We start from the raw sequence: 17,675 nt of genomic DNA, 5'->3' as shown, positions 1-17,675 counted from the left end.
AGGTTACGTTTGCGTTTATTGCTATACGTACCATTAAATGCACTATTGTTACAGTATTTGATAGAGATGCCAAAGGGTTCATATCGGCAATAGTCATTTATATCACATTAAACATTTCAGGTTTAATAGAAAAATAGACAAATTTCACAATTCTTGTTTTTACTGAATACACGATATTAATTATGAAAACATCATCTATGATTTTGCTATGTGTTTTATTCTCTACAGTACCGATCCTTTCGGAAACCTCTAAATATGACATATTTGTAGCGCAGAAGATTTTGTTTCGTAAATAATTTCGTTCGTATCCAAGATGTGATGTTGTCATTGACAGAACTTCATCCTACACTGGACCGAAAGTTTTACGCTCTACGTTTTGTTGCATGATGGGAACAAATCTCAAACATGGTCGTCGCTATGGAGTGAATCCAAAACACCAAATCCAAAAGAAGTTTTCTGATTATTAGTTTAAACGGCTCTAAATTTTCGGTCAAATGCTCTTTTGGAACTTGTTTTAAGGAAATTAAAACTAAAACAATATACATAGCAGTAGTATAAAAAATGGAATATATAGGATTATTATGTATTTTAATGGTTTTGACAACTGTACCAATTGTTACATATGCTGGTAATAGTCGACGTAAGTATTTGTATACGTTCATACATAGAAACAGTAAAATATACATTGTCTATATCGTTTTAACTCAGAAATTAATTACAAACATCAAGGCATTTCGATTAATTGAAAAGTTACTTTATTTTGGTATTTGAAATTTTAGGGACTATAAAGTTCTAATTAAAAGTGGTGAGTATGAAAACTCGCCTTGATATAAAGATGCTTTTAAAACCAACTGTATATAGGGTTTGCGTATTGTTGATTGGCGTCCGTTGATGATCTGTAATCGTGGTTCATAACCTCGCCATATTACTTTATATTGAAAGTTGCCGTGTTGATAATCATATCGCATCTCCTTACTTTTTTATAAACTAATTGTTCGTATTCAGTACATGTTGATGTGTGTAATTGCTAATAAGACAACTCTTCACTAGAGAACAAATGACATACAAGTGAGCTACTATTTGTCACTGTTTGGCCTCAATCCACAATGGGCAAAATGCCAAAGCTTTAAAGGTCCAAAAATGACAAATGGGAAACAATTCGAACAAAATCACTTAGCATTCTTAGTTATGCACAAAACAAAAAACGCAAATCAAATTAGTTATTTAGCAACAAACAACTACATGAACTACCACCGAATTACAGGCCATTGACCTGAGACATGCATAAACAGAATATGGCGGGGTTTATTCCAAATTTTACCCAAAATTTTCTTCGTTAAACGCCTGTTCCAAGCCATAAATATAAAAAAAAAATCGTTACTCTTTCATGTGGATGATCAAATCAGATTTTGTCAGGTTTTTATGGACTTTCAACTTTTTAAATTTACCTTGACATTCAGTATTCATAATTTCCTATTTCACTGAGACACATTTCAAGTCACTTGACTACCACTGGGTTCATACCATTGCAATATATTTCACATTGATTAACTACCAATGGGTGCATGCCTCTGCGAAATATTTCATACTGATTAAATACTTTTGAGTTAACACCCCTATTTATAATTCATTAACTTTGACTATGATTATACCACTGTGCCATACATCTACATAAAAAGCACAAAAATGTCTGTATTCACCTCAAAAGCTTACAAAACCTTTAAACATACTTATTAAGAAGGGATATAGTTACGATACTGTTGTCAGGTCATTAGAGATATCATAGCATATTTTGGCTTTAATATTGATTCACTTATAGGGTCTTTGCATCAGACCTAAACACATTTAATTTAAACAGTTGTTGGCATGACACGGGTTATGTTCTTCTCGTATATTTTTGGATAGCATGATACTAAACCCCTAACGGGAGGGATTGAACCTGATATTCATATGATGAAGACATAATCTTTCAATCAGTTCAATTGAGGTCTGGAGCTGGCATGTCAGTTAACTGCTAGTAGTCTGTTGTTATTTATGTATCATTGTCGTTTTATTTATTTTCTTTTGTTACATCTTCTGACATCGGACTCAGATTTCTCTTGAACTGAATTGTAATGTACGTATTGTTATGCGTTTACTTTTCTACATTGGCTAGAGGTATAGGCCAAGGGGGAGGGTTGAGATCTCGTAAACATGTTTAACCCCGCCGCAATTTTGTCAAGAGCCTCTCTCCTTTGTTAGTCTTGTATGATTTTTAATTTTAGTTAATGGTATAATTCGAAGTTTAGTATGACGTCCAATATCACTGTACTAGTATACATATTTTAAGGGGCCAGCTGAAGACCGCCTCCACATGCGGGAGTTTCTCGCTACATTGAAGACCCATTGGTGGCCTACGGCTGTTGTCTGCTCTATGGTCGGGTTGTTATCGCTTTGACACATTCCCTATTTCCTTTCTCAAATTTATCTATATCCTATTGATAAAAGATAAAACTTACTTGGGTCATACCACTGCGACATACATTATTTCAAATGGATTTAATACAACTAGGTGTATACCATGTCCACTGCGACATACATGACTTTTTTTTGTATTTCCAATTGATTAACAACAAATTGGTCAAAACTGCCACTGCGACATACATGTATTTCTAATTGGTTAACAACAACTTGGCCAAAACCACTGCGACATACATGTATTTCTAATTAATTTATTACGACTATGTTTATACCACTGCTACATATATGTATTTCCAATTCATTACAACAGCAAAATTTATACCACTGCGACAAACATGTATTTTAATTGATCACATACTTTTACCATTTTATCATACATGCATTTCTCATTGATAAACTACACTTTTGTTTATACCACTGTAACATACATGTTATTTCTACAAGAATCATACCACTGCGACATACATGTACATATGTATTTAATTTGAACAAATACTACTGGGTTCATTCCACTGCGACAAGCATGTATTTTATTTAATCAAATACTACTTGGTTCGTACCACTGCGACATACATGTTATTTCAAGTGATCAAATACTAGAAGGTTCATACCACTGCGACATACATGTATTTCCAATAGATTAACTACGACTAGGTTCATACCACTGCGACATACATGTTATTTTAATTGATTTAATACTACATAGTTAATACCATTTCGAAATATTTCACATTCATTAATGGTTATTGCGTCTGGGTTAATACCAATGCAACATAATTAACATTGACTTACAGCAACTGAGTTTTATATTACATGTATATCACTGCGACACATTTCACATTGATGTACATGCACTACCGTAACAGATCTATATCATTGTTGATGGGACGGTGTTATTTCCCGGGGATACATGTAGCAACCACCAAATTCTTAGCTTTAGGTCACTAGGAATTATTCACTATGCATTGAATTAATCATCAGCTTATGAATTTACAAATTGTCAATATACCAAGCGAGGAATGTTTCTTCGACAAAATTGGCCTTTAACAGTTATTGTTGTTCATTTTAGATCTGGCTTCGATGTTCAACTCATATCATTCCCAACTTTTCGTTTGTACATATTTTTACTTTAAAACCACTTCACTTAAATTGTTAGTCAATAATTATTCACAAACAAATGATTCAAATTCCGCCAATTCGGCATTTTTCGTTATACTGTGGATTCGTGTTTTCCCTTGGTAACAAATTTCGTGGATTGGGGAACAATTGTAATTTCATTGGTATTTATTTCGTGATTTTGACAAAGTCTGCTAATAATGCTATAGAAAATGTGTGAATTATTGGTTTCTGTATATTCGCGAAATATATTAGATTAGTATCCAGTGATAATCATAATAACACAGTATGTAAATTCCAATCTGAATGAATATTCGAAAGGTAATATCTATCAAATGATGTTCATACGGTGGTTGCCGTTTGTTGGTATTGTTCATAAATGTTTCTCTTTCTTGTTAATATATAGATAAGACCGTTAGTTTTCCCGTTTGAATTGTTTAACACTAGTCATTTTTTTGGGCCCTTTGTATCTTGATGTTCGGTTTGATCCCAAACTCCGTCATTTGACCTATAATGGTTTACTTTTACAAATCGTAACTTGGATGTACAGTTGTCTCATTGGCACTCATACCACATCTTTCTATATCTATATGCACATTGTAATTACAAATAATTCTTTTACCAGATTTTGTAACTGAAAATTGTGGACATGTTGTTGGACCAGATTATGGAGCCTATTTAGAATTCGACAGGGCTGCAACATTCAAAAAAGGAGTAGTGGGCGTTCCATACACTCTAAAAGGCCAAGAATTTGAATGTATCATTGTTGTAAGGGGTATGCCATCGACTGGAGAAAAGCGATTCATGGCTTTACACATGCGCCAATTCCACTTGAAAGAACAAGCAGTAGTGAGACCCGAGAACGAGGTTGCAAAGTGCGGGAAAGCTTATGTGATTATTTACAATGGGATGGATAGAAATGCAGCCGAAAAATATGTCTTCTGTGGTGCAGATGCAGTTACTCAAAACTTAGAATGGACAGGAGAATATATGACATTTTATTTCTATATTGACTATCGTAATCCTGATTTTTCTACAGTCGATCCACTAGTATCACTGCCGCCTGCAACCGGAAATACAACATTGTCTCCACCTACAACAACACCAGATCCGTTTCCGTATCCGACAGTCTATTTCAAGATGGACATTACATCATATGATTTTGGTAAATACTTAAAAATCTGGTAGTGAAAAACTATCAATATAATTTCGTACTCACTTAACGCTACTATATATAGTCTTATTAAATTAAGGGAAAAAATTGCCAGCTATACAATGTGACTCAGCCATACATATGTCTATGTGCTTGTTGAACGTTCAAAATCTCTTCAGTTTTATTGCCAAATCTTAGTGATTTTTGGCATTGTTTGGGTTTATTTTAGGTTTTTTAATGTTTGGTTTTTGCTATTAGTTGTATTTGCTATATATATCAAATCTTTTATTGACTGGGTGTTTTTTATTCGTAACTTATTCGAACAGAGAATAGAGAAAGACATTTGCATATAGATATAGATACACATATCTATCGTTGAAAAGTCTGTTGAACTTTTCATAAGTTGTGTCGTTGTGTAACTGTCTCATCGATGAACATCTAACTTTTTTATAAGTTTTTTTTTTAATTATTGATCAGAAGTATTTTAAATATAGCAATATATAGAATCGTAAAATAGGTAGATTTCCGATCTTGACGATTTGAAGACTCTGCTTACCCAAGAAGTCAAGTTCTTACTTTTGAACAAGAGTTGTGTAATATCTTATTGATTAAATGTCTAATTGATCAGCATAGCAATGACCGTTAAAACTCAAACAAATCATGTTACATTGGCAACGGAATGTACGAAAGCATTTGCACTGTAACTATCTTTATCATTACAATAGGTGTGATCCCATGTGATTTCAGCTTGAGATATTTCTCGCGTACAAGGCAATTATAAAAACCTAACTTAAACTTACAAAAACAGGTCATTCTTGTATATTTTTGAAAAAATGTGTAAATCTATCATTTGGTATATTTTAAACTTTTCTTCAATCGAGTTTAGATCTTCTTTTTTTATCTTTTAAGAATGTAATGAGACCATCGACAAGGTATCTTTGAAATGTAACGACAGTAAAAGATGTTTAGACGATTCCTTGAAATGTGACTTTTGGTTCTCTCGGAATTGTGCGTCAGATGTTTACCCACGTGACAACACCGACGTGTCCAGACAAGCACCTGCAAACTGTTTTAGTAAGTATCTGTAGAGTTAAAATATGTGTTGAAAAACTTATTGGACTAACTTATTGTGTTCTTGTTCCTGTCTCTGTATGAGCCTCCTTTAATAATGAGCACCACCATGGGTATAAGAAGGACATTTTGAGCCTATATCGGTACAGATTAGTGTGATAATTTGCCTATCCAGTTGCGTTTCTGTCAGTGTGGTAATGTAAACTGCTTAAACAAATGCAGTGGCCATGGTAACTTTATTTGGATGTTCGGTTGGTTTCTAGTCTGCTTATGAAAATAAAAAAGAATATGTGTTATAAATGCCAATTAGAGAACTCTCTCAAAGCCTACATTTTTCAGTTGGTTTAATATCTTATAATTGCTTCGGGTTACGATTCAGCAGGGGAGGATCCAGACATTTTTAAACGGAGTTTTCAACCCAAGATAAGAGTTGGAATTCATCCATATGTCCCCATTCAAAAGCATTTATTGTCAATATACAATTTGCCCGTGTTCAGAATAATGATATTAAGATATAAGATATTTCGTCGCAGTAAATGTACACTTTATACTGTATTGACTTTATTGAACAGATTATACAGAGAAAATGTTATTTCATTCGATAAAAAAGAAATTCACTACAGAAATTGAAATAGTTTAATGGCAACGACCGAACAGACATAAGCCTTTACCTATGGTTTCACATCGATCATTTGAATTGTTCTATTTATGTAACTAGTCTTAAGTGATTATTTTTTAATGCGTCTTCTTCAGAATAATTTAAATGTCAAACCCATAAAATTGTAGTCTTACAGTAATTTTAAGTTTCATTTTGATAAAGGAAAAATAGCTACTTGCATTGAATATTACAAAGTAACTATGCAAATTACTATACAAAAGGAAGAATACACCAAAGAGGAAACTGAGGGGTAGGGGCAATCAATTGAAATTTCCATACAGCCAATAGCGACACTTTAAAGTTTGAAAACTTTCAACCCCTAAATCAAAATAGAAAAGTTTTGCTGTTCTTTCTTGACCAGATTTAAAAGGCTCCAATGAAGAGCAAGCGATCTTACACCTTATGGGAAAGTGCTTGAATGTGAATGACATGTCCATTTCATAGCTGAATATAACATCAGACAGCTTATTATTATGTAAACTGAAATAAAATACGATTAAAGATTAAAGCTTTCAGTTATAAAGCTTTTTCGAAAACTTCTTTCTGCAATAAATGATTGATAAAGTCTTGCGTTTTTATCTTCGAATTTCCCGAAGAGTTCGGTATTTTGTTATATATTGTTAAATATGATACATGTTTATGAAACTGAAATAGCATTTGATATTTTTAATGACAGGAAAGCCAACAACGACAACTACTACCACAACCCTTGCCCCTCCACCTTTCAGACCAGATTTAACTCCCTTGTATGCTGCTGTAGGTGGCGTGTTAGGGGTGGCGCTACTGTTGTGGTGTTGCTGGAAACCAGCTTATCTCCCTTGGCGGCTTGGAAGATGTCGTAACTATCCATGTTGGGTTAAATGTGGAAATCTGTGTCCTTGTCTTAAATGTCGTGCATGCTTTCCAGGTAGGAATTACACGTTATGCATACATAAAATGTGATATCGTATGTCTAGTTTGAATAAAAGCTTAATTAAAAAAAATAGAAACGCTATCAACCCTAACTGTTTCATGTCATATTACTATAAACTTTGTTTAACATCGGCTTTTGAGCATGATAGTCTGCTGGTTGGTCAGTGTATATAATCTTGTTTTATATTGAGATGAATATTTTTCTTATAAATATTAAAGTAATATTTCAATGTTAAATTTGAATCATAAAAAAATCATTTTACTAAGTCGACTTTTGATTTTACTGTAATGCTTGAAAAAGACTAAAATTGTGTATAAACTAGTAATTTTAAAAAAATTTGGATTACTTTTTATTGAAATGGTTAAAAGGTGTATAAATTCTAAAATATGGATGATTGTATATTTTGAAAGACAAATATCAATGGAAGTTTACTTATGTGTTTTCCTTTTCCTTGTAGGACCATCAACTATGAGCCCAACAGGGGCTGCTGCTTGGAAAGCTGCGAGGTTACAACGAGGCTCTCTTATTTCACAAGACATGTCCGAGTTCTCTCCACTTGGCCTACCCGGTCCGTATTCAGTTTCCGGATATCCGGATAGTCTCCATGGTGAGCATAGTATAAGGCATGCACCAGGGGTATATCCATCTCAAAATGGTTCTGTCCGTCCTAATAAGAATGGATTAAAATTGGACATATCAGATCCATTTTGTCCATATCAGCCTCCTCGTAAGAAGAGCTTTATATCACAAATATGTCCATGTATGTCGTCAACCACAGCAGTTGAAGGTGAACCTCTATTTACATTTATTCCTCACTTTTTTAAAAGTTCATAATTATTCATTTGATAGCCTATATTACAAATCAACATATTTCTTTTTGCTCCAGCTATATTTCCCCATACTTCAGGTGCTCGAACACTGTACCTAATATGTCATTGGTCTGATATATTGGCTTTTGGATTTTAGAAATAAGTTTCTTCGTCGGTTATCAATATATTATTATTTAATTACAAACGGTCACAAAAACAATGTGGCTATCATTTTATAAATAAGGAAATGTGGTATGACACCTTTTCACCAGAGACCGAAGGACAGGAATCATCACGTCATTCAATGATAATCAACACTCATATTGTACTAATATTATATACGTGTAGTTCGCTATTAAAGCCCCCTGGTAATAAAATACATGCTTGCATTTCTCTGAAAGATAGCTATGTTATTAAGATACCTAATACCGATTTGCTTAGTATATAAGTAAGAAGAAACCAAGATGGCACATACTCTGAGTGTTGCTGAAAGAGTGACCATAGCCTTGTTAAAAATTAAGTGTCAACCGTCATTAAAACAATCAACTAAAATTAAACGGGAGATCAGGCACAATAATGGTTTTCGTGTTCTACTACTACCATTGCTTACGAGTGCATTGTTTATAATTAAACTTGGGAATATACTCCGGTACTCATTAGTGCTATAAGTTGAACAGAAGTTTTAGGGGCTGCAAAATATAACAAGTAAATGTACTTGAAATTTTAAAAAACGGCTTAAAATAAATTGCATTTCTCACAACTACATCTAAATGCAATAAATACTTCTGCCTATATAAAACTTTCTGATTTGCTATATTACATTTCCTGTCACATTCTCGTACATATCGTGTTAATAGAAGGTATTGTGCTTGAAATGATTAACATCTGTGAAAAACAGCATTAATCCTTTTGCATATGAAGAAACCATTGGAAATAATAAGAGATTCCAATTCAATATAACATATTCATCAAAACCTTTCTGATGCACAAAATATGTTCGCAATCAAATTTTGGAACCAAAAGAAAAGACTGCACGGCTTTTCCAGTTCAAAATACTTATATGACATTATTTTTTTCCTTTGAATGCAAATTTTCACTTTCAACAAAAATATTGCGTTTCTTAGTTGCAAATGAATATTTGCATGACAAAAATAATCCCATCGATAGAATGCAGTTTCTCGTGGGAATATTAATGATTGCATGCCGCTGGATTCTGTCCATTGCATAGTAGTTGTAAAAACATACAGAATTGCGTATAAAAAGAGAAGAAAAGAAACATTGGGGCTTTCATAAAAACAGAAGTTTAAGGAACACAGATAAGTATGATCGAGAAAAAAGAAGACAAAAAGACCAAACAACATTTCACAAGAACATTACATACAGTGTAGGCAACTTTAGATTGAGAAACATGAACGCCTACAAACACCGATAACTTTGTAAAATTTGTTGAAGATAAAAAAATATTTAGTTCCCATGATATATGGAATGAAACGGATACAAACATCCACGAACGTTTAAAAAGGTAACGATAAAATAAAGATGAAAACACGTATCTCGTTATATTTATATTTACTAGAACACACCCGCGTAATCGCGGTCATAAACAGCATGTGAACTGTTGTAGGAGGATTTTTTTGTAAAAGATATTAAGTAAGGAGAATTTCATAAAAGGTATCAAAAGCCCTCTCCCCTTTTTCCAAAGTCCGATATTTGTTTCCTTCTTTTAAATTCAATTTTTTTTCGTAAGTCTGACCTCAGACCACAAGTATTCTTCTACTTCACTACAATGCATCTTTTGGTAAAAGTCAAATTAAATTAAAGATTTGTACCATTTCAAACATGAAATAAATGTAACTGCTTATAAATAGACCATTATTAGTCTAATAAAATATGCTTCTAGGACTATCCATCAGTGATTTTTCTTTTGAGAACCTTATTAACATGTCAATGGTAGGACATGAATCTTGTACAAATGACTAAGACCGACTAAGGCTAATTTGAGGGGTGGGACCACCCCTCAAATTAGCCTTAGTCGGTACTGATCCCGAAATCCCGGGCTTAAAAACATGAAATCCCGAGATGCAGAATTGTCGTTTTTCTCCAAAATAACTCAATCTGAATAATCATAAGAATGGGTGACATGCGACTATGCATGTTACCTATAGAACACAGAGGTATGATGATTAATTTATCGTGGAAGGAAGAGAAGCGACACACAAAATGAGGTCTTCTTGTTTAATAGTATGGATATTTGAAAGCCATCAGAAGATAGCAGGTCATGGCTGGTCAGTTTTACTTTATATTTATTTTTTCTAATTTTTACCGCTAAATACCTATATTGCTTGTAATAAGTTACAGGTCTATATTCTCTTAGCAATAATATATAACATTCCTAATGACAATTGTATCTTTTATTTATTAGGAGGTCCTCGAAAGTCTATTAAATCTGGACAAGTTGCACCCTTTCCAAATGGCCGAGGTAGTATTCCAAATGGAGTACCCACAACTCCGGGTTCATTTGAACAACGATTGGCACAACCGTTTGATTTCTATCCAAGGAATAACGCGAAGAATGTCTCAAATGCGCCACCAAATCCCCAAGTTGAAACAGATTCAGTGAATCTTGCAAACAATTGGATGAGACTGTTGTCGGCTGATGGATCTCATTTACGTGAGCAACGATAAACAGTAATCAAATTTATGATAGCAAAACCAGTTCTAGAAAGGAAGGTTACGATATGTCTTCAATATTTTATTTGACTTTATTTAATTTCACATTGAATATGTGATTAAAGGGAACAGACAATAGTGTATTCAAATTAGTATTTGAAGTTATTCAAAGTATTTACACGCAACTTGTTTTCAGCTGGTTGCTTTAGCTTGAAGGATATTGCTATCAACTTCGTTTCAAAAATATTTCTGATATATAGTACATGTAGTAATTTTATGTTGGTAAGAAAATTTGAACATGTTTATACGTACATGTATGTGAGTTTAAAGCATGATAATTGAATGATTTACGTGTGGGAATGAAAGTGTGTATGTATGCGGAATACACATTGATACTGGATTCAAGATAATAACGATTGTATTGGGTTTGTTGCGAAAACATGTTGTCTTTTTATTTTGAATACATGCACTTAGTATATCCTTACTTTATAATATGTATAATACTGTATATATCTTATAAAATGTCATGTAATCTTTCTCAGGAAAAGTTGATACGACAAGTGCATTTTGAGATTAAATTGAAGCTTATATTAAAAGGAAATTTGCGATATAAATTTACTTAGATGTAGTTTACCAGGTATGGTATGATACAAACGATACAAACTTACTGATTGACTATTTAGGTGCTTAACGTCACTTCTTGCACTTTTGGTTATTTCGTGACGACCAGGTTTTATGGGCGGAGGAAGGCGGAGTGCACGGAGATAACAGTGGCGGAACCAGGGGTCCAGGGATTAGAAACCCTCTCTTTTTCCTGACGATCTATGGGTTTGAATGGGGACAAATGGTTGGACCGCCCCCTTTATCCTGGGATGAGAATTTTCCTTTAAAAAATGGCTGAATCCGCACAGGAGAACCTCCATCCAAGACAACACGAAGGCAGCAAATACACAGCAAACTATATTTGTCAATAAGTGTTAAAGGTGTACTAAAATATCATCTCGAATTTTAAAATTAAGTGAAAAGAGAATTATTTAAGGAACCAAACAATAGGCTCAAATATTGACATGATTGGTAGGTTAAAGGGCTCCTTTTCGAGACATTTAAATGGCGGGAAACATCTAACTTTTACCTTGAATTTGCATTGCAATTATTTGGGTCTCAAATCGAAAGAAAAGACATCAAGAATATGTTTAAATTGGGATAAAGGACATTTTATGAGCTATACTATTACAAATAGTCTTATACGAAAGAGAAAATAGTTGTTATGGGGCAATATATATTGCCCTGTATTGTAGGGGAAAAAATACATGTTCGAACATCTGACAAACATTTCTAAACTGAACCTAAGAATATATATTCGATCTTGATTTAAGCAGCATGTGCAAATGGACGAATAAATTGTAAAAATGTAAATTGATTCATCACTTGTTAATGCTAAATAAAAACAATTCTTATATTGAACTAGCTGGTTGACTCGATGATCTAATCACAACTAAGAAATAAGATTAATTATTTCATGTTAAGATAGAAAATGATGGTCGTTACGTTTAATCTCGCCGGTGAAAGAATGTCACAAATATACTTAGTCTAGTTTTAATGTGGTCGTAGCTATATTCTCTCGCTTTATTGTTTCATTGTTATCCAATCGATAGGAAAATTGAAATCAACTGTTTTGTATAACGTTTATACTGGTATTGCCCTCTTAGTCTTAGTTACCTCTCTCTTTCTTTATAACTTAAATGTGGGTGTTATGAGAATTTGGAACCAGAAAGGAGGAGGTTATTTTTTAGTTGTATGATTCAAATTGAGCATACTTTACTTTTTGTGTATTTTGGTATATTTTATTTAACATTCCTTGACAGCAAATATCTGTGGTTATTTTACTTTACATTCCTTGAAAACAAACGCTTGTTGCATTTCAATGAAAAAAGCCATCTTGAAATAACACATATTTCCAATATACAGTAAGGGGTTTTTATTCTATTACTAAAAAACAACTCATTAATCTGAAAATGACAAACATCTCAAAAATAAAACTTTCTTATTTTTCTACGTCATGTGAAAACGTGTTTTTTTTCTTTTTTTCCCATCGAATTGTGACAAATGTTGTCTTTCAGAATTCTACAGAAATATATTTACGCCATGTATATTATGTTCCAGACCATATGAGTATTATACATTAAATGCCATAAAATTCTGTTTAAACTGGTAAACTCAAGGTGTTTTACTATATGTCCCCAGATCTGATGTTTTATGCATCACAGAAAATGAATAACAACCTGACATTTGTATTCCTCTTAAAGTTTGTTTTTAGATATGAATTTGTCTGTATTTTGTTGTAATTTAGGTTTTCAATTTATGGGTTCTTTTAAGGTGCGTGGGTTCTTTTAAGGTGCGAGGGTAATTTGGGGAGAGAGCAACGTTTTAGATATACAACAATAGATATTATTATACTTCATGTCAAAATTCCGGATTTTGATTGGTAAATGCGAGGTAGACAAGTTACTCTGTCACATAAGCCGTTTGCACAAGGTTGAGTTAATCTTCAATTAAAACTGTCGGATTGCTGGGATTCGTAGACAATCAATAATACTTTTCCAATTATTATTGATATATGAGCACTGATTATTAAAATCCCAGAAAAAATGGAAGATTCATCATTTATTAAGTCAGCAGAAATAAGATCTAAGATGTGGTACGAGTGCCGATGGGACAACGTGTTGGGGACCTATACATTTTTTCTACCATTAATAACGTCCATAGACTACCCAACTATATACACATAACACTAATAAAAACCAAACTAAAGTTCAAATTGAATACCCACACGATAGTGCCACATGTGCTGATTTTTATTGCACATTATGATACAAAATAGCATGTCGACAAAATATAGTCAGTAATCATTTATAACATCAAATAAATTCATAAAGCAAGATACAAATTTTAACTGGGAAAACACGTCTAATCTAGTCGGCCCTGTCGTGCTGAATGGTCATATCCCATGAAGCGCTGGAAGCTATGGGCAGACAACTAGAAGAAATTAATTTCAATCTAATTCAGTTCCTTCAAACGGTTGAAATGACATATACCTTGACCTATAATGGTTTACTTTTATAAATTGTGACTTGGATAGAGAGTTGTCTCATTGGCATGCACTCATACCACATCTTCTTATACCTATATATGATACCAATAGGAGTAAATAAGGTTTATACTTAGTATTCATATGTATAGATACTGAAAGACAAAGCATTATCCTGTATCTACGTATTGGTATTTGTCACAAACTGAAGATTTAAATGTCTATTGTAAAAAGGATTATCAGCGCCGATATTTAACAATAATGTTTCATTGAGAAAGAGTGCAGCTCATTTAAATAACATTCTCAAACTATATAGTTGTACTTCATTTCTCAACCAGAATTGAATGATATAATAACTTTTTGACCTTTAAGGACGTTTACATCTTTTACAGTGAATAAATTATTTCAATACATTTTTGACCTTTTAGGACTTTAACATCTTTTACAAATGGTATATTTCTCTTGGCATTTCCTTTGATTGGTTCAGTGTGAAATGATAGCTTCTATGTTTTGTTCTTTTATGGATCTTCGATTGTTCTTAATGCGCCAGTAGTTAAATTTCCTTTAATACAGATGAACCATAATAAACTTAGAGTAATGAGTCGGAAGATACTAAAGGAAGTATCAAAACTTTCAAGTCGAAACTAGACGGAATTTATCATGACAAAAACGAAAAACTACGAAAAGGCTAACAACAATTTACAAAACACTACACGAAAAACTAAAACTTTGCAAGGGAACCCTGCCAAACTACGAGATGTCCCCCAGTGCTCTGGAAGGGTTAACAGAGTAACTTGAGCAGTCGGTTCCATATTTAGCACACATCACTTTGTAATTCAAGTACAATGTATAAATTAATTGAAAAGCAAGAAAATACAACACCACCACCCGAACTCCTCCGAAACAAAACAAGATGATCAATGAAACAAACAACACCAACATCCGAACTCCTCCGAAACAAAACAAGATGACCAATGATACAAACAACACCAACACCCGAACTCCTCCGAAACTAAACAAGATGACCAATGATACAAACAACACCAACACCCGAACTCCTCCGAAACAAAACAAGATGACTAATGATACAAACAACACCAACACCCGAACTCCTCCGAAACAAAACAAGATGACCAATGATACAAACAACACCAACACCCGAACTCCTCCGAAACAAAACAAGATGACCAATGATACAAACAACACCAACACCCGAACTCCTCCGAAACAAAACAAGATGACCAATGATACAAACAACACCAACACCCGAACTCCTCCGAAACAAAACAAGATGACCAATGATACAAACAACACCAACACCCGAACTCCTCCGAAACTAAACAAGATGACCAATGATACAAACAACAACACATAGTCCTGGTAGCAATGATACAAACAACAACACGTAGTCCTGGTAGTAATGATACAAACAACAACACATAGTCCTGGTAGTAATGATACAAACAACAAAACATAGTCCTGGTAGTAATGATACAAACAACAAAACATAGTCCTGATAGCAATGATACAAACAACAACACATAGTCCTGGTAGCAATGATACAAACAACAACACATAGTTCTGGTAGTAATGATACAAACAACAAAACATAGTCCTGGAAGTAATGATACAGACAACAACACATAGTCCTGGTAGTAATGATACAAACAACAACACATAGTCCTTGTAGTAATGATACAAACAACAACACATAGTTCTGGTAGTAATGATACAGACAACAAAACATAGTCCTGGTAGTAATGATACAAACAACAACACATAGTTCTGGTAGTAATGATACAAACAACAAAACATAGTCCTGGTAGTAATGATACAAACAACAACACATAGTTCTGGTAGTAATGATACAAACAACAACACATAGTCCTTGTAGTAATGATACAAACAACAACACATAGTCCTGGTAGTAATGATACAAACAACAAAACATAGTCCTGGTAGTAATGATACAAACAACAACACATAGTTCTGGTAGTAATGATACAAACAACAACACATAGTCCTGGTAGTAATGATACAAACAACAACACATAGTTCTGGTAGCAATGATACAAACAACAACACATAGTCCTGGTAGTAATGATACAAACAACAACACATAGTTCTGGTAGTAATGATACAAACAACAACACATAGTCCTGGTAGTAATGATACAAACAACAAAACATAGTCCTGGTAGTAATGATACAAACAACAACACATAGTCCTGGTAGTTATGATACAAACAACAACACATAGTTCTGGTAGTAATGATACAAACAACAACACATAGTTCTGGTAGCAATGATACAAACAACAACACATAGTCCTGGTAGTAATGATACAAACAACAACACATAGTTCTGGTAGTAATGATACAAACAACAACACATAGTCCTGGTAGTAATGATACAAACAACAACACATAGTCCTGGTAGTAATGATACAAACAACAACACATAGTCCTGGTAGTAATGATACAAACAACAAAACATAGTCCTGGTAGTAATGATACAAACAACAACACATAGTCCTGGTAGCAATGATACAAACAACAAAACATAGTCCTGGTAGTAATGATACAAACAACAAAACATAGTCCTGGTAGTAATGATACAAACAACAAAACATAGTCCTGGTAGCAATGATACAAACAACAACACATAGTTCTGGTAGCAATGATACAAACAACAACACATAGTTCTGGTAGCAATGATACAAACAACAACACATAGTCCTGGTAGCAATGATACAAACAACAACACATAGTCCTGGTAGCAATGATACAAACAACAACACATAGTCCTGGTAGCAATGATACAAACAACAAAACATAGTCCTGGAAGCAATGATACAAACAACAACACATAGTCCTGGTAGCAATGATACAAACAACAACACATAGTTCTGGTAGCAATGATACAAACAACAACACATAGTCCTGGTAGTAATGATACAAACAACAACACATAGTCCTGGTAGTAATGATACAAACAACAACACATAGTCCTGGTAGCCATGATACAAACAACAAAACATAGTCCTGGTAGCCATGATACAAACAACAAAACATAGTCCTTGTAGTAATGATACAAACAACAACACATAGTCCTGGTAGTAATGATACAAACAACAACACATAGTCCTGGTAGTAATGATACAAACAACAACACATAGTCCTGGTAGTAATGATACAAACAACAACACATAGTCCTGGTAGTAATGATACAAACAACAACACATAGTCCTGGTAGCAATGATACAAACAACAAAACATAGTCCTGGTAGCAATGATACAAACAACAAAACATAGTCCTGGTAGTAATGATACAAACAACAAAACATAGTCCTGGTAGTAATGATACAAACAACAAAACATAGTCCTGGTAGCAATGATACAAACAACAACACATAGTTCTGGTAGCAATGATACAAACAACAACACATAGTTCTGGTAGCAATGATACAAACAACAACACATAGTCCTGGTAGCAATGATACAAACAACAACACATAGTCCTGGTAGCAATGATACAAACAACAACACATAGTCCTGGTAGCAATGATACAAACAACAAAACATAGTCCTGGTAGTAATGATACAAACAACAAAACATAGTCCTGGTAGCAATGATACAAACAACAACACATAGTTCTGGTAGCAATGATACAAACAACAACACATAGTCCTGGTAGTAATGATACAAACAACAACACATAGTCCTGGTAGCAATGAT

The 17,675-nt window shown here is 33.6% G+C and overlaps 1 protein-coding gene across 1 annotated transcript; it reads left to right on the top strand.

Moving 5' to 3' along the window:
• The first annotated feature begins 228 nt into the window (after window positions 1-228).
• Window positions 229-12,230, top strand: LOC134721878 (uncharacterized). Its single transcript, XM_063585142.1, has 6 exons — window positions 229-640; window positions 4,202-4,741; window positions 5,639-5,803; window positions 7,135-7,365; window positions 7,829-7,978; window positions 10,603-12,230. Exons 1-6 carry the CDS (start codon window positions 562-564, stop codon window positions 10,863-10,865), a joined length of 1,428 nt encoding a protein of 475 aa, XP_063441212.1. The 5' UTR covers window positions 229-561; the 3' UTR covers window positions 10,866-12,230.
• Window positions 12,231-17,675: the final 5,445 nt, after the last annotated feature.

This window comes from Mytilus trossulus, chromosome 6 (assembly GCF_036588685.1).
Source record: "Mytilus trossulus isolate FHL-02 chromosome 6, PNRI_Mtr1.1.1.hap1, whole genome shotgun sequence".
NCBI lineage: Eukaryota > Metazoa > Mollusca > Bivalvia > Mytilida > Mytilidae > Mytilus > Mytilus trossulus.
Note: the sequence above shows the minus strand (reverse complement) of the source record. Positions and strands in the feature narration are given on the sequence as shown.